At 48.8% G+C, this 16796-nt stretch overlaps 1 protein-coding gene across 33 annotated transcripts; it reads right to left on the bottom strand.

The window, feature by feature from the left end:
* Positions 1 to 549: 549 nt before the first annotated feature.
* LOC125129645 (filaggrin-2-like) lies at positions 550 to 15954 on the bottom strand. Of its 33 annotated transcripts, none has more exons than XM_047784618.1 (6): positions 15934 to 15954; positions 14448 to 14607; positions 6213 to 13841; positions 5115 to 5405; positions 4108 to 4889; positions 550 to 2424 (listed from the first exon to the last, which is right to left on the bottom strand). In XM_047784618.1, exons 2-6 carry the CDS (start codon positions 14583 to 14585, stop codon positions 1440 to 1442), a joined length of 9825 nt encoding a protein of 3274 aa, XP_047640574.1. In that variant the 5' UTR covers positions 14586 to 14607; positions 15934 to 15954; the 3' UTR covers positions 550 to 1439. The 33 variants fall into 33 exon arrangements, with proteins under 33 accessions (XP_047640574.1, XP_047640575.1, XP_047640573.1 ...); XM_047784625.1 differs by lacking the exons at positions 14448 to 14607; positions 15934 to 15954 and adding an exon at positions 2916 to 3747 and having other exon boundaries at positions 2279 to 2624; positions 6213 to 6528; positions 6889 to 7425; XM_047784628.1 differs by lacking the exons at positions 14448 to 14607; positions 15934 to 15954 and adding an exon at positions 3723 to 3747 and having other exon boundaries at positions 2279 to 3431; positions 6213 to 6528; positions 6889 to 7421.
* Between the last annotated feature and the right edge of the window lie 842 nt (positions 15955 to 16796).

Raw genomic sequence — 16796 nt, 5'->3', positions numbered from 1 at the left:
AACTCATTGAAGTTAGTATCTTTTGTACATATTTTTCTCTCTGTTATGCCTCTTTTTGTTCATAGTAAAATCACATATTTTTTCCTCCTAGGGGGGAGTATATTTTTCATTGTTTTTATTTGACAGGAAACATCAGGACTCCATTAACCTCCACTCCTGTTAGCCTCCAATGATAAGGGGTATTTCAGTTAATATCTTTGACGGAGGAAGTCTGAATCATAACTCTAATTTTCACACCTTGTGTTGTCTCAGGAAATAGCTACTTGGGGTTATGTTTAATAATGATTGCTTTGATGATCATGATTAACCAAAGCATCTGAGGTCAACTCCTCAGTATAAAACATTTTTTCCTGTAAATGATTTGGATGATGATTAGATGAAGGAAAAGATCAGATGTGATTGAGTTTTTGCCTTCTCTGGACTCCCTGTTATTAGCATCTGGGTGTTTTCCTGCCAACTAGGTGTCTAGAGATAGAAGAAAGAAATATGCATCTGATCGCATGGAAGGGGCTATGCTTGTGTTTTTGAGGATGAAAAGAGACGACAAAATACACTTTATGGAAAGTTTATTGTCAGTTTTAGGCAATACAGTTTTCTGGATCCTATAAACAGGCAGTCATGACAATAACTTCAAAAGTAGTAGTACAGAGTTCCAGTGGTGGCACAAAAGATGCAAATATTCTGAACCTTCAACTACTACAACATTCTTTGTAGGACATGGATCATGTTACAATGTCATTAGGGAAATTTTGACTCAAACAATATCGCTTAATTCCCTGGATATAGGTTTGTTAGCAATCAATTAAAACAATCAGGAATATCCAAATTTATGACTCATAAATTTTTTTAAATGCTCACTTTATTCCAGAGCACCCAATCACATTATCATATAGTTCTAAATATAGCCCCAAATGCAGTTTACTTCTTCCACCCACTATTTTGTAACCAAAGGGCTCAGTGTTTATGGAGCCTTACAAAAGAAAACTTGCACCAAACAAAAGAAATAGAATAGTGTACTACAGTTAAAATAAAAGATCAGACATATACCCTCACTACCAAAAGAAGGGATCATGTTAATATCTCAGTTCCATGTTTTATGTCTCACTTCTTTGAGTTCTTATCTTGTGTCTGTTTTCTGTTGGTTCAAAATTACCATTCAAGGTAATAGCACTTTTGTTCTTGGACATATTCATAGAGTGGGGTGATGCTATCTGAGTGAAAGGAACTCGAGTCTGTTCGCTCTCTGCCATGGTATCCTCGGGCCTCAGAAACTCTTGTCTGCTTACCACCCTGACTATATAATTTCATGCTTCCTAACAGACTTGATGCAGACTCTTGCTTTTGCCTTTCCCCGAACCAAGTGGTTGTACTGCCTGATGAATATCTATGTCTAAACTCTTCAGTTCCTGTAGGGTCTTCATTATCAAGTAAACGACTGACTATTGATGGCCCATAATTGTCACTTGACTGGCTATGACTATATAATAGTCTTTCATTGGTGCTGAATTCAGAATAACCTTCGATATCTCCTGATTGTCTATCACTTGATCCCTGTTTGCTAAATTTGTGCTGTATCTTACTTGCACATGAGATGTATCTCCCAAGTGCTTCTGGCTGGATCCATATATACCTACTGAGTTGAACTCTGACTGTCCATGCCTTGATCCTGATTGTTCATGAATATTTTCCCCCCAATATTCTGAATGCCCTTTACTGTCACTATGGGGTCCCTGCCTTCTCATTGAACTAGAATCTGAATGGCTATGAGCTGATAAGTATTGTCCAAGGCCAGATACAGAGCAGTTGCTGGGCTGGCTGCTATGAGTAGATCTATGCCTTCCAGATTGAACATGAGTGTCTCTTGACTGTTCCTGAGTTGCTACTGAATGCCCATGAATAGATCTGTGCCTTGTAGTTATACTGGATTCAGATTCATTATGGGAATCACTTGACTGCCCATGACTTATCTCTGACCTGCTACTTGAATGTTCTCTTGCTGCTCTTTCACTATTTTTTGATCCCACATGTTCAGAAGTAGAAACTGAATGTCCATGTCTAGACTCTTGCTTAATTCCAGCTATAGCTGATGACCTTAAAGGACTAGAATTACGGCTACTAGTTCTGCTGCCCCCAGAAGGCCCATACCCAGAGTGCCCATAGTCATATTCTTCTCTTCCATAACTACCATGACTCCATCCATGACCAGATACATTTCTTTGCCTTTTACTAATCTGAGACTGAGAATGGCTTATTCCAGAATGGGCATGATGGCTACTTGATGGTGTGCTCAGGTTGTCCTGTGACTGCGTGTGAAAATCATGTGACTGTGAATGGCTAGACCAATGACTCTCTATTGTACCAGATCCTGAATGTCCAGGCGCTCCATATTGAGATCCAGCCTGCCTGTGTGTGAATGCCGAGTGCCTCTGTGAGGCTCCTGAATGCCTTTCACTGTCACTGGACTCACTCTGACTAGATCCCCTTCTTCCAGCCGTTCTGGAGTCAGAGTGTGTGGATTGCCCATGACTAGATTGGCCATGTCTAGAGGTATCTCCCGACTGGCCACGGGCAGGGCCCTGTCCACCTCGAACTGTTGATCCTGACTCTCCGTGTTGAGATCCAGCCTGTCCGTGATCTGTTTCTTGTCTGCCTCTAACTGTGGATCCCGAATCTCCATGTTGAGATCCAGCCTGCCTGTGTGTGGATGCGGAGTGCCTCTGCGAGGCTCCTGAATGCCTTTCACTGTCACTGGACTCACTCTGACTAGATCCCCTTCTTCCAGCCGTTCTGGACTCAGAGTATGAGTATTGCCCATGACTAGATTGGCCATGTCTAGAGGTATCTCCCGACTGGCCACGGGCAGGGCCCTGTCCACCTCGAACTGTTGATCCTGACTCTCCGTGTTGAGATCCAGCCTGCCTGTGTGTGGATGCGGAGTGCCTCTGCGAGGCTCCTGAATGCCTTTCACTGTCACTGGACTCACTCTGACTAGATCCCCTTCCTCCAGCCGTTCTGGACTCAGAGTGTGAGGATTGCCCATGACTAGATTGGCCATGTCTAGAGGTATCTCCCGACTGGCCACGGGCAGGGCCCTGTCCACCTTGAACTGTTGATCCTGACTCTCCATGTTGAGATCCAGCCTGTCTGTGATCTGTTTCTTGTCTGCCTCTAACTGTGGATCCCAAATCTCCATGTTGAGATCCAGCCTGCCCGTGTGTGGATGCGGAGTGCCTCTGCGAAGCTCCTGAATGCCTTTCACTGTCACTGGACTCACTCTGACTAGATCCCCTTCTTCCAGCCGTTCTGGACTCAGAGTATGAGTATTGCCCATGACTAGATTGGCCATGTCTAGAGGTATCTCCCGACTGGCCACGGGCAGGGCCCTGTCCACCTCGAACTGTTGATCCTGACTCTCCATGTTGAGATCCAGCCTGTCTGTGATCTGTTTCTTGTCTGCCTCTAACTGTGGATCCCAAATCTCCATGTTGAGATCCAGCCTGCCCGTGTGTGAATGCCGAGTGCCTCTGCGAGGCTCCTGAATGCCTTTCACTGTCACTGGACTCACTCTGACTAGATCCCCTTCTTCCAGCCGTTCTGGACTCAGAGTGTGAGGATTGCCCATGACTAGATTGGCCATGTCTAGAGGTATCTCCCGACTGGCCACGGGCAGGGCCCTGTCCACCTCGAACTGTTGATCCTGACTCTCCATGTTGAGATCCAGCCTGCCCGTGTGTGAATGCCGAGTGCCTCTGCGAGGCTCCTGAATGCCTTTCACTGTCACTGGACTCACTCTGACTAGATATGGTTATGTCCCCAGAAGGTCCATACCCAGACTGCCCATAGTCATATTCTTGTCTTCCATAGCTACCATGTCTCCATCCTTGACCAGATATATTTCTTTGCCTTTTACTAATCTGAGACTGAGAATGATCTATTCCAGATTGGGCATGACTGCTACTGGATGGTGTGCTCAGGTTGTCCTGTGACTGCCTGTGAATATCATCTGACTGTGAATGACCAGACCAGTGTCTCTCTATTGTATCAGATCCTGAATGTTCCACCACTCCATGTTGAGATCCAGCCTGCCCATATGTGGTTGCCGAGTGCCTCTGTGAGGCTCCTGAATGCCTTTCACTGTCACTGGACTCACTCTGACTAGATCCCCTTCTTCCAGCCGTTCTGGACTCAGAGTGTGTGGATTGCCCATGACTAGATTGGCCATGTCTAGAGGTATCTCCCGACTGGCCACGGGCAGGGCCCTGTCCACCTCGAACTGTTGATCCTGACTCTCCGTGTTGAGATCCAGCCTGTCTGTGATCTGTTTCTTGTCTGCCTCTAACTGTGGATCCTGAATCTCCATGTTGAGATCCAGCCTGCCTGTGTGTGGATGCGGAGTGCCTCTGCGAGGCTCCTGAATGCCTTTCACTGTCACTGGACTCACTCTGACTAGATCCCCTTCTTCCAGCTGTTCTGGACTCAGAGTATGAGTATTGCCCATGACTACATTGGCCATGTCTAGAGGTATCTCCTGACTGGCCACGGGCAGGGCCCTGTCCACCTCGAACTGTTGATCCTGACTCTCCATGTTGAGATCCAGCCTGTCTGTGATCTGTTTCTTGTCTGCCACTAACTGTGGATCTCGAATCTCCATGTTGAGATCCAGCCTGCCTGTGTGTGGATGCGGAGTGCCTCTGCGAAGCTCCTGAATGCCTTTCACTGTCACTGGACTCACTCTGACTAGATCCCCTTCTTCCAGCCGTTCTGGACTCAGAGTGTGAGGATTGCCCATGACTAGATTGGCCATGTCTAGAGGTATCTCCCGACTGGCCACGGGCAGGGCCCTGTCCACCTCGAACTGTTGATCCTGACTCTCCATGTTGAGATCCAGCCTGCCCGTGTGTGGATGCGGAGTGCCTCTGTGAGGCTCCTGAATGCCTTTCACTGTCACTGGACTCACTCTGACTAGATCCCCTTCCTCCAGCCATTCTGGACTCAGAGTGTGAGGATTGCCCATGACTAGATTGGCCATGTCTAGAGGTATCTCCTGACTGGCCACGGGCAGGGCCCTGTCCACCTTGAACTGTTGATCCTGACTCTCCATGTTGAGATCCAACCTGTCTGTGATCTGTTTCTTGTCTGCCTCTAACTGTGGATCCCGAATCTCCATGTTGAGATCCAGCCTGCCCGTGTGTGGATGCGGAGTGCCTCTGCGAGGCTCCTGAATGCCTTTCACTGTCACTGGACTCACTCTGACTAGATCCCCTTCTTCCAGCCGTTCTGGACTCAGAGTATGAGTATTGCCCATGACTAGATTGGCCATGTCTAGAGGTATCTCCCGACTGGCCACGGGCAGGGCCCTGTCCACCTCGAACTGTTGATCCTGACTCTCCATGTTGAGATCCAGCCTGCCCGTGTGTGGATGCGGAGTGCCTCTGTGAGGCTCCTGAATGCCTTTCACTGTCACTGGACTCACTCTGACTAGATCCCCTTCTTCCAGCCGTTCTGGACTCAGAGTATGAGTATTGCCCATGACTAGATTGGCCATGTCTAGAGGTATCTCCCGACTGGCCACGGGCAGGGCCCTGTCCACCTCGAACTGTTGATCCTGACTCTCCGTGTTGAGATGCAGCCTGTCTGTGATCTGTTTCTTGTCTGCCTCTAACTGTGGATCCTGAATCTCCATTTTGAGATCCAGCCTGCCTGTGTGTGGATGCGGAGTGCCTCTGCGAGGCTCCTGAATGCCTTTCACTGTCACTGGACTCACTCTGACTAGATCCCCTTCTTCCAGCTGTTCTGGACTCAGAGTATGAGTATTGCCCATGACTAGATTGGCCATGTCTAGAGGTATCTCCCGACTGGCCACGGGCAGGGCCCTGTCCACCTCGAACTGTTGATCCTGACTCTCCGTGTTGAGATCCAGCCTGTCTGTGATCTGTTTCTTGTCTGCCTCTAACTGTGGATCTCGAATCTCCATGTTGAGATCCAGCCTGCCTGTGTGTGGATGCGGAGTGCCTCTGCGAGGCTCCTGAATGCCTTTCACTGTCACTGGACTCACTCTGACTAGATCCCCTTCTTCCAGCCGTTCTGGACTCAGAGTGTGAGGATTGCCCATGACTAGATTGGCCATGTCTAGAGGTATCTCCCGACTGGCCACGGGCAGGGCCCTGTCCACCTCGAACTGTTGATCCTGACTCTCCATGTTGAGATCCAGCCTGTCTGTGATCTGTTTCTTGTCTGCCTCTAACTGTGGATCCCAAATCTCCATGTTGAGATCCAGCCTGCCCGTGTGTGGATGCGGAGTGCCTCTGCGAGGCTCCTGAATGCCTTTCACTGTCACTGGACTCACTCTGACTAGATCCCCTTCTTCCAGCCGTTCTGGACTCAGAGTATGAGTATTGCCCATGACTAGATTGGCCATGTCTAGAGGTATCTCCCGACTGGCCACGGGCAGGGCCCTGTCCACCTCGAACTGTTGATCCTGACTCTCCATGTTGAGATCCAGCCTGCCCGTGTGTGAATGCCGAGTGCCTCTGCGAGGCTCCTGAATGCCTTTCACTGTCACTGGACTCACTCTGACTAGATATGGTTATGTCCCCAGAAGGTCCATACCCAGACTGCCCATAGTCATATTCTTGTCTTCCATAGCTACCATGTCTCCATCCTTGACCAGATATATTTCTTTGCCTTTTACTAATCTGAGACTGAGAATGATCTATTCCAGATTGGGCATGACTGCTACTGGATGGTGTGCTCAGGTTGTCCTGTGACTGCCTGTGAATATCATCTGACTGTGAATGACCAGACCAGTGTCTCTCTATTGTATCAGATCCTGAATGTTCCACCACTCCATGTTGAGATCCAGCCTGCCCATATGTGGTTGCCGAGTGCCTCTGTGAGGCTCCTGAATGCCTTTCACTGTCACTGGACTCACTCTGACTAGATCCCCTTCTTCCAGCCGTTCTGGACTCAGAGTGTGTGGATTGCCCATGACTAGATTGGCCATGTCTAGAGGTATCTCCCGACTGGCCACGGGCAGGGCCCTGTCCACCTCGAACTGTTGATCCTGACTCTCCGTGTTGAGATCCAGCCTGTCCGTGATCTGTTTCTTGTCTGCCTCTAACTGTGGATCCCGAATCTCCATGTTGAGATCCAGCCTGCCTGTGTGTGGATGCGGAGTGCCTCTGCGAGGCTCCTGAATGCCTTTCACTGTCACTGGACTCACTCTGACTAGATCCCCTTCTTCCAGCCGTTCTGGACTCAGAGTATGAGTATTGCCCATGACTAGATTGGCCATGTCTAGAGGTATCTCCCGACTGGCCACGGGCAGGGCCCTGTCCACCTCGAACTGTTGATCCTGACTCTCCATGTTGAGATCCAGCTTGACCATGAATGTATCCTGAGTGCCTCTGTGAGACTTCTGTATGCCTTTCACTGTCCCTGGACTCATTGTGACTAGCTCTTCTTCTTCCACTCCTGCTAGATTCTTGTGCAGAATGTCTTTGACCATGATATGTTTCCAAACTATCTGACTGGCCTTCACTGTCATTTGATTGGCTGTGTGTTTTTTCCTGCCTTCTGGATGCTATACTTCCCTGACCTGTTCCTTGCCTTTTTTGGTTTTGTCCATGAATGCTCTCCTGATCTTCAGTCTCATTTCCCAATACACTCTGAGAAGTAGTTCTTTCTTGGCTGCTTCCTCTTGTTTGACTGTGGGGTGAGTCTGATATTGGTTTTCCACTTATTGGATACTTTTTGCTTGATCTAGGCCCACAGCTTCCTTGTCCACTTACCCTAGATTCATAGCCTGAGAATTGCCCTGAGCTAAACCCATGTTCTCCAAACCCTGAAGACTGACTTGAACTTGACCCATGTTGTCCAAAGCCAGAGGACTGCCCTGAGCCTGACTCATGTTGGCCATAGCCAGACTGCCCTGATCTAGACTCATGGTGTTCAAAACTAGAAGACTGATATGAACTAGACCCATGTTGACCAGAGCCAGAGGACTGGACTGAGCCTGACCAATGTTGCCCACAGCCAGAGGATTGGCCTGAATCTGACCTATGGTGTCCACAGCCAGAGGACTGGCCTGAGGCTGACCCATGTTGGCCATAGCCAGACTGCCCTGATCTAGACTCATGGTGTTCAAAACCAAAGGACTGATGCGAACTAGACCCATAGAGTCCAGAGCCAGAAGACTGACCTGAGGCTGAGCCATGTTGTCCAAAGCCAGAGGACTGACCTGAGCCTGACCCATGTTGTCCTGAGCCAGAGGATTGGCCTGAACCTGACCTATGGTGTCCACAGCCAGAGGACTGGCCTGAGCCTGACCTGCGTTGGCCACAGCCAGACTGCCCTGATCTAGACTCATGGTATTCAAAACTAGAGGACTGGCCTGAACCAGACCTATGTTGTCCAGAGCCAGAGGACTGGCCTGAGCCTGACCCATGTTGTCCAGAGCCAGAGGACTGGCCTGAGCCTGACCTGTGTTGGCCACAGCCAGATTGCCCTGATCTAGACTCATGGTATTCAAAACTAGAGGAATGATGTGAACTAGACACATGTTGTCCAGAGACAGAAGACTGACCTGAGGCTGAGCCATGTTGTCCAGAGCCAGAGGACTGGCCTGAGCCTGACCTGTGTTGGCCACAGCCAGAGGACTGGCCTGAGCCTGACCTGTGTTGGCCACAGCCAGACTGCCCTGATCTCGACTCATGGTGCTCAAAACTAGAGGAATGATGTGAACTAGACCCATGTAGTCCAGAGCCAGAGGACTGGCCTGAGCCTGACTTGTGTTGGCCATAGCCAGACTGCCCTGATCTAGACTCATGGTGTTCAAAACTAGAGGACTGATGTGAACTAGACCCATGTTTTCCAGAGCCAGAGGACTGGCCTGAGCCTGACCTGTGTTGGCCACAGCCAGACTGCCCTGATCTGGACTCATGGTGCTCAAAACTAGAGGGCTGATGCGAACTAGACCCATGTTGACCAGAGCCAGAAGACTGACCTGAGGCTGAGCCATGTTGTCCAGAGCCAGAGGACTGGCCTGAGCCTGACCCATGTTGTCCAGTGCCAGAGGACTGGCCTGAGGCTGACCCATGTTGTCCAGAGCCAGAGGACTGGCCTGAGCCTGACCCATGTTGTCCACAGCCAGACTGCCCTGATCTAGACTCATGGTGTTCAAAACTAGAGGACTGATGCAGACTAGACCCATGTTGACCAGAGCCAGAGGACTGGCCTGAGCCTGACCCGTGTTGGCCATAGCCAGACTGCCCTGATCTGGACTCATGGTGCTCAAAACTAGAGGGCTGATGTGAACTAGACCCATGTTGTCCAGAGACAGAAGCCTGACCTGAGCCTGACCCATGTTTTCCAGAGCCAGAGGACTGGCCTGAGGTTGATCCATGTTGTCCAGTGCCAGAGGACTGGCCTGAGCCTGAGCCATGTTGGCCACAGCCTGAGGACTGGCCTGAGCCTGACCTGTGTTGGCCACAGCCAGACTGCCCTGATCTAGACTCATGGTGTTCAAAACTAGAGGACTGATGTGAACTAGACCCATGTTTTCCAGAGCCAGAGGACTGGCCTGAGCCTGACTTGTGTTGGCCACAGCCAGACTGCCCTGATCTGGACTCATGGTGCTCAAAACTAGAGGGCTGATGCGAACTAGACCCATGTTGTCCGGAGACAGAAGCCTGACCTGAGCCTGACCCATGTTGGCTAAAGCCAGAGGACTGACCTGAGCCTGACCCATGTTGTCCTGAGCCAGACTGCCCTGATCTAGACTCATGGTGTTCAAAACTAGAGGACTGATGTGAACTAGACCCATGTTTTCCAGAGCCAGAGGACTGGCCTGAGCCTGACCCATGTTGGCCAAAGCCAGAGGACTGGCCTGAGACTAACCCATGTTGTCCTGAGCCAGACTGCCCTGATCTGGACTCATGGTGTTCAAAACTAGAGGAATGATGTGAACTAGACCCATGTAGTCCAGAGCCAGAGGACTGGCCTGAGCCTGACCCATGGCCACAGCCAGAGGACTGGCCTGAGCCTGACCTGTGTTGGCCACAGCCAGACTGCCCTGATCTAGACTCATGGTGCTCAAAACTAGAGGACTGATGTGAACTAGACCCATGTAGTCCAGAGCCAGAGGACTGGCCTGAGCCTGACCCATGTTGGCCAAAGCCAGAGGATTGACCTGAGCCTGACCCATGTTGGCCAGAGCCAGAGGACTGACCTGAGCCTGACCCATGTTGTCCAGAGCCAGAGGACTGGCCTGAGCCTGACTTGTGTTGGCCACAGCCAGACTGCCCTGATCTGGACTCATGGTGCTCAAAACTAGAGGACTGATGCGAACTAGACCCATGTTGACCAGAGCCAGAAGACTGACCTGAGGCTGAGCCATGTTGTCCAGAGCCAGAGGACTGGCCTGAGCCTGACCCATGTTGGCCAGAGCCAGAGGACTGGCCTGAGCCTGACTTGTGTTGGCCACAGCCAGACTGCCCTGATCTGGACTCATGGTGTTCAAAACTAGAGGACTGATGTGAACTAGACCCATGTTGACCAGAGCCAGAAGACTGACCTGAGGCTGAGCCATGTTGTCCAGAGCCAGAGGACTGGACTGAGCCTAACCCATGTTGGCCACAGCCAGAGGACTGGCCTGAGCCTGACTTGTGTTGGCCATAGCCAGACTGCCCTGATCTAGACTCATGGTGTTCAAAACTAGAGGACTGATGTGAACTAGACCCATGTTTTCCAGAGCCAGAGGACTGACCTGAGCCTGACCCATGTTGGCCACAGCCAGAGGACTGGCCTGAGCCTGACCTGTGTTGGCCACAGCCAGACTGCCCTGATCTGGACTCATGGTGCTCAAAACTAGAGGACTGATGTGGACTAGACCCATGTTGACCAGAGCCAGAAGACTGCCCTGAGCCTGACCCATGTTGTCCAGAGCCAGAGGACTGGCCTGAGGCTGAGCCATGTTGTCCAGAGCCAGAGGACTGGCCTGAGGCTGACCCATGTTGTCCTGAGCCAGACTGCCCTGATCTGGACTCATGGTGTTCAAAACTAGAGGACTGATGTGAACTAGACCCATGTAGTCCAGAGCCAGAGGACTGGCCTGAGCCTGAGCCATGTTGGCCACAGCCAGAGGACTGGCCTGAGCCTGACCTGTGTTGGCCACAGCCAGACTGCCCTGATCTGGACTCATGGTGCTCAAAACTAGAGGACTGATGCGGACTAGACCCATGTTGACCAGAGACAGAAGCCTGACCTGAGGCTGACCCATGTTTTCCAGAGCCAGAGGACTGGCCTGATCCTGACCCATGTTGTCCTGAGCCAGACTGCCCTGAGGCTGAGCCATGTTGTCCAGAGCCAGAGGACTGCCCTGAGCCTGACCCATGTTTTCCAGAGCCAGAGGACTGCCCTGAGCCTGACCCATGTTGGCCACAGCCAGAGGACTGGCCTGAGCCTGACCTGTGTTGGCCACAGCCAGACTGCCCTGATCTGGACTCATGGTGCTCAAAACTAGAGGACTGATGCAGACTAGACCCATGTTGACCAGAGCCAGAAGACTGCCCTGAGCCTGACCCATGTTTTCCAGAGCCAGAGGACTGGCCTGATCCTGACCCATGTTGTCCTGAGCCAGACTGCCCTGAGCCTGACCCATGTTTTCCAGAGCCAGAGGACTGCCCTGAGCCTGACCCATGTTTTCCTGAGCCAGACTGCCCTGATCTGGACTCATAGTGTTCAAAACTAGAGGAATGATGTGAACTAGACCCATGTAGTCCAGAGCCAGAAGACTGACCTGAGGCTGAGCCATGTTGGCTAAAGCCAGAGGACTGGCCTGAGCCTGACCCATGTTGTCCTGAGCCAGACTGCCCTGATCTAGACTCATGGTGTTGAAAACTTGAGGACTGATGTGAACTAGACCCATGTTTTCCAGAGCCAGAGGATTGACATGAGCCTGACCCATGTTGGCCACAGCCAGAGGACTGGCCTGAGCCTGACCCGTGTTGGCCACAGCCAGAGGACTGGCCTGAGCCTGACCTGTGTTGGCCACAGCCAGACTGCCCTGATCTGGACTCATGGTGCTCAAAACTAGAAGACTGATGTGGACTAGACCCATGTTGACCAGAGCCAGAAGACTGACCTGAGGCTGACCCATGTTGGCTAAAGCCAGAGGACTGGCCTGAGCCTGACCCGTGTTGTCCTAAGCCAGACTGCCCTGATCTAGACTCATGGTGTTGAAAACTCGAGGACTGATGTGAACTAGACCCATGTTTTCCAGAGCCAGAGGATTGACATGAGCCTGACCCATGTTGGCCACAGCCAGAGGACTGGCCTGAGCCTGACCCGTGTTGGCCACAGCCAGAGGACTGGCCTGAGCCTGACCTGTGTTGGCCACAGCCAGACTGCCCTGATCTGGACTCATGGTGTTGAAAACTAGAGGATTGATATGAACTAGACCCATGTTTTCCAGAGCCAGAGGATTGACCTGAGCCTGACCCATGTTTTCCAGAGCCAGAGGACTGGCCTGAGCCTGACCCATGTTGGCCAAAGCCAGAGGACTGGCCTGAGCCTGACCCGTGTTGGCCACAGCTAGACTGCCCTGATCTAGACTCATGGTGTTCAAAACTAGAGGATTGTTGTGAACTAGGCCCATGTTGACCAGAGCCAGAAGACTGACTTGAGCCTGACCCCTGTTTTCCAAAGCTAGACGATTGGCCTGAACATGACCCTTGTCCAAAGCCAGAGAACTGACCTGAGCCTGAGCCATGTTGTCCAAAGCCAGAGGACTGACCTGAGCTGGATCTATGTTGACCACATTTAGAAAATTCATTTGAACCAGACCCTTTTTGATGAGATTTGGAAGAGTATCTACAGGAAGATCCATGTTGACCATAATTAGAAGATTGACTTGCTCCAGATTCATATTGCCCACAACAAGAGGACTGACTTGAACCTGTTCCCTGTTGTGCTCCACAATTCTGTGGTTGACCACATGCTTTAGATCCATATCCTCTCTGACTTGAAGACTGGCCACAAGAGCTAGGCTCATGTTGACCATATCCACATGACTGACCTCCTGAGAGACATCTATGACCTTGTCCTCCACTGCTTCCAGATTCATAACCTGATGGGGTACAGCTAGATTGGCTTCCTTGCCCTCCAAATTGACCTTCCTGATAAGAACTAGAAGCATTTTGTGGCCTTCCACACCCACTTGAATTGCTAGATTCATGTTCACTAATGTCTAATCCGTGTGACAGACCACCATGACTTTTCCTTCCCCCACTTCTTGATCCAGATCCAGATCCAGATTCATATTCTTCCCCAGATTCCCTAGAGGGGCTAACACGTGACTTGCTTCTTCTTTCCCCCAACTCTCCAGAGCTGGAACCATGTCTTTGTTTGCCACTACTCTGTGAGTGACCAGAACTGGACCCACAGTGCCTTTTTTCAGATCCCTTTTGGTTCTCTGAGCTAGATAAATCACCATGCCTCCCCAGCCTCCTGGACCCATGTCTCTGTTTTGCAGAACCCCTCAAACCCTCAGAACTATAACCATGCTCCTCTCCCTCACTCCAACCTGAATATTTGTAACCTGATTTCTGTCCCGATGTATCCTCTTCTTCCTCTTCTGTTTCACTTTCTTCATCTTGGTATTGGCGACTATGTCTGTGCTTCTTTGACCCTGAAGCTTTACAGTATTCTTTGCTGAGGACCTTGTTGCAGGCCATAGCGAGCTTGAATACCATCAGAAGAAACTCAGTAAAGTCCAATCTTCGATCATGATCTCGATCCAGCATATGCATGATGACATCCACTGTGTCTGGATCATCTGGGTTCTATATACAAGCAACACAGCAAAGAAGACATGGTCAGCCTCCATACACTTAGCTAAAATATTCAAGTAGAGGTGTAGAATTGTGGATATTTGACATTAGGTATTTAAATATAGGACCCATCAGTTGTGAAGAGGTAATAGAAAAGAATAAAAACTATTGGGACCCTCAGCCAGATACAGTTTAGGGATCTAAGCTAGAGGACTAGTACTCAGGTATTGCATAGAGGAAGGCGTTGAATAAACCAAGATCAGTACCTGGTGTATTTTAGTTTTAAATACGTTTAAGCCTTGCAATACATTTTCTCCTCATTTGCTAGGGTAATTTTTAAATTGATGTATTAGCCCAAATTTATTTTCTGATTTTTCGGAAGGAAAAACCTGGGGGCATAAAAATAATCTCAGGGTCTGTATTGTGAGAGTATGCAGGAAAGTGAGGGAGAAAACACATTTCTAAAAATAAATGCTGCCTCAGCAGACTTTCTGATGTCCTCCCCAAAAATAGTGCTCATGGGGTTAGCTCAAATACCATGGGGACTGTGCATTTTTAAGCTAATCTTTGGTCATATAATGGGGAATGTATAAGACCCTAGCAGCTTTCAGTCCTCACCTTCAGAATTGGACGAAACTCTTTCTCCAAAAGTTCCTTTAGCTCATCCTTGCTCAACGTGCCACACTCCCCATCCTGCTGGGTATATTTATAGAAAACATCGATGACGGTCACAACACTTCTTAAGAGGTCAGTCATCCTTCTGCAGGTTTAAGTGAACCTGAGGAAAAAAAACCCAAAGGACCCTATTGTTCATTTTATTTCCTTTTAATTTATATAGTTCTGATTTTAATAATAATCTTCATGATTTTTCAAATATCCTCTCTCTCTCTCTCTTTTTTTTTTTTTTTTAGTCTTTTTGTCTTTTCTAGGGCCGCTCCTGCGGCATATGGAGATTCTCAGGCTAGAGGTCTAATTGGAGCTGCAGCCACTGGCCTATGCCAGAGCCACAGCAATGCCAGATCTGAGCCGCATTTGCCTCCTACACCACAGCTCACAGCAACGCTGGATCCTTAACCCACTGAGCAAAGCCAGGGATCGAACCCACAACCTCATGGTTCCTAGTCATATTCGTTAACCACTGAGCCACGACAGGAACTCCTATCTTGCCTCTTTTAAATCTAAAATAACTCAACAAGTAAGGGTGGGTCAGGAATGATATAACATCCCTCACACAGTGAAAATGAACTTTGTTAACTTTGAGTTACTTTGCTAAAAGATCAAGTCATGGCATGTTACTGACTGACCTGGGACTAGATCTCAGATCTCCATGTCCTGGATGAATATATTCTTTACATAATATCTATACACTTCGTGTACTTTGGTGTTCTGCATGTTGTCCTGGAGCTTCTAGGACAGTCTCTAGAACCACCCAGATGTATTGCACCAGTCTCTCTGGCTATTTTCACTGAGTTTCTTGAGTTAGAAGTAACAGACCTTCTAACATGCATACCTGCTTCCCCTTTGGGAACCAGAAGTTAAACTGGACTATTAAGGCATTTCGCAAATTGGAAACGAGCCAAGTTGGCCAATGCTATCCTGGTGCTTCAGAAGTATGCAATAGCCCTCATCAGAGCTCAGGAAATATCCTAACCTCAGCCTTGTCCAAACACTGTTCTATTTCAGTAGTCAAGAAAAAGGGTTCAGCAATGTAGGCAGTAGTTTGACTAGTAGGTGACTAGATCCTCAAGCTCTGGAAATTGAACAAGTATGGGACTCTACAATAGTGCTGGTGTTTTTCCTGTTTGAGCTAGGCAACTCAGAAAAGATGGCATGAAAAAAGACTAGGAAGAGAGTGTGGAATGGCCCAGAAGAAGACAAACTTCTACTTACATTATTCTTCTCTGGAACAAATTTATTCTAGAAAGACCTCAGAATAAACTAAACTAACCAAAGAAGCAAACAAAAGGAAAAGAAAAAAGAAGCAAAAAAGAAGACAGGCAGGCCAAATATATACTAACTCTGCCATAGCTCATACTCCTGGATTTCTGCCATGGACAACAACAACCAAATATCCATTGAAGTAGCTGGATGAATTTTCTCTCACCTGGTTCACCAAAGGAACAAGTAGGATAAAGCCTGATGCAGCTTGCAGGGTGACAGTGGATTGAGATGGTGGCCCTTATATAGCTAATATGTGGGTAGTGCCCTCTGTGGGATGGACTGATTCATTTCCAACAAACCTAACTCCACCTCTGTCCATGTTTACCTCCCTACTTCTTCACATTCTCATCTCTGAGATGATTGCAGAAAGGTACCAGCCCATCTTACAGTATGAGGACATGTTGCAGGACACTTTTTCACTTGTGAAAAGCAGAGACTATGTTTTAGCAAAGTATCAGATACTTGGCAAGTCTACAACACATATGTATTTAATTGGAAATGAACCTGGGCCATTAGGCCTACCCAATTCACATCTTTTTGAAATAATAACTTCTATTTACTGAAACTTACTGTGGGCTAGCTATTATTGTGGCAGATACTTTTCACATATTATCTCATTTAATCTTTGCAACATTTCTATGAGATTTGTATTGCATTCCATTTCACAGATGAAGAAATAGGAATCTTAAGAGTCTTCTCCAAAATCACACAGCTCATAGGTGGGGGAATTGGGGTTTGAACCTATATCTATGCATCATGATGGCCTTTCTTTTAACCATTATATTATTAGCTTACCTCTGTGTATCTATTACATATATCTATCATGCAAAAATTCTGCACTGTTTTAGGAGTGTGAGGCCCAGCCAAATATGAAATATATGAAAGAGTAAAAAGGAATGGTTCTCTCAGCCAGAAAGAGAAGAAACATTCTCTGGCCCTGTGAAGGCGCTTTTCTAGGCTATAAAAGTATGTTAATGGGCTATACATGAAAGTGGTGTTTTCAGAAGTGTTCAGGTGAATTCAGAG

Source organism: Phacochoerus africanus, chromosome 6 (genome assembly GCF_016906955.1).
Source record: "Phacochoerus africanus isolate WHEZ1 chromosome 6, ROS_Pafr_v1, whole genome shotgun sequence".
In the NCBI taxonomy this organism is placed as follows: domain Eukaryota; kingdom Metazoa; phylum Chordata; class Mammalia; order Artiodactyla; family Suidae; genus Phacochoerus; species Phacochoerus africanus.
This window is presented reverse-complemented; position numbering and strand designations above follow the sequence as displayed.

Coding starts and splice junctions, on each gene's coding strand:
- LOC125129645 (XM_047784599.1), bottom strand. CDS start 14,585: ATGACTGACCTCTTAAGAAGTGTTGTGACCGTCATCGATGTTTTCTAT. Junction 13,842..14,447: donor AGTTTCGTCCAATTCTGAAG/GTGAGGACTGAA, acceptor GCTTGTATATAG/AACCCAGATGATCCAGACAC. Junction 5,406..6,212: donor AAGAAACAGATCACAGACAG/GCTGGATCTCAA, acceptor ACACACGGGCAG/GCTGGATCTCAACATGGAGA.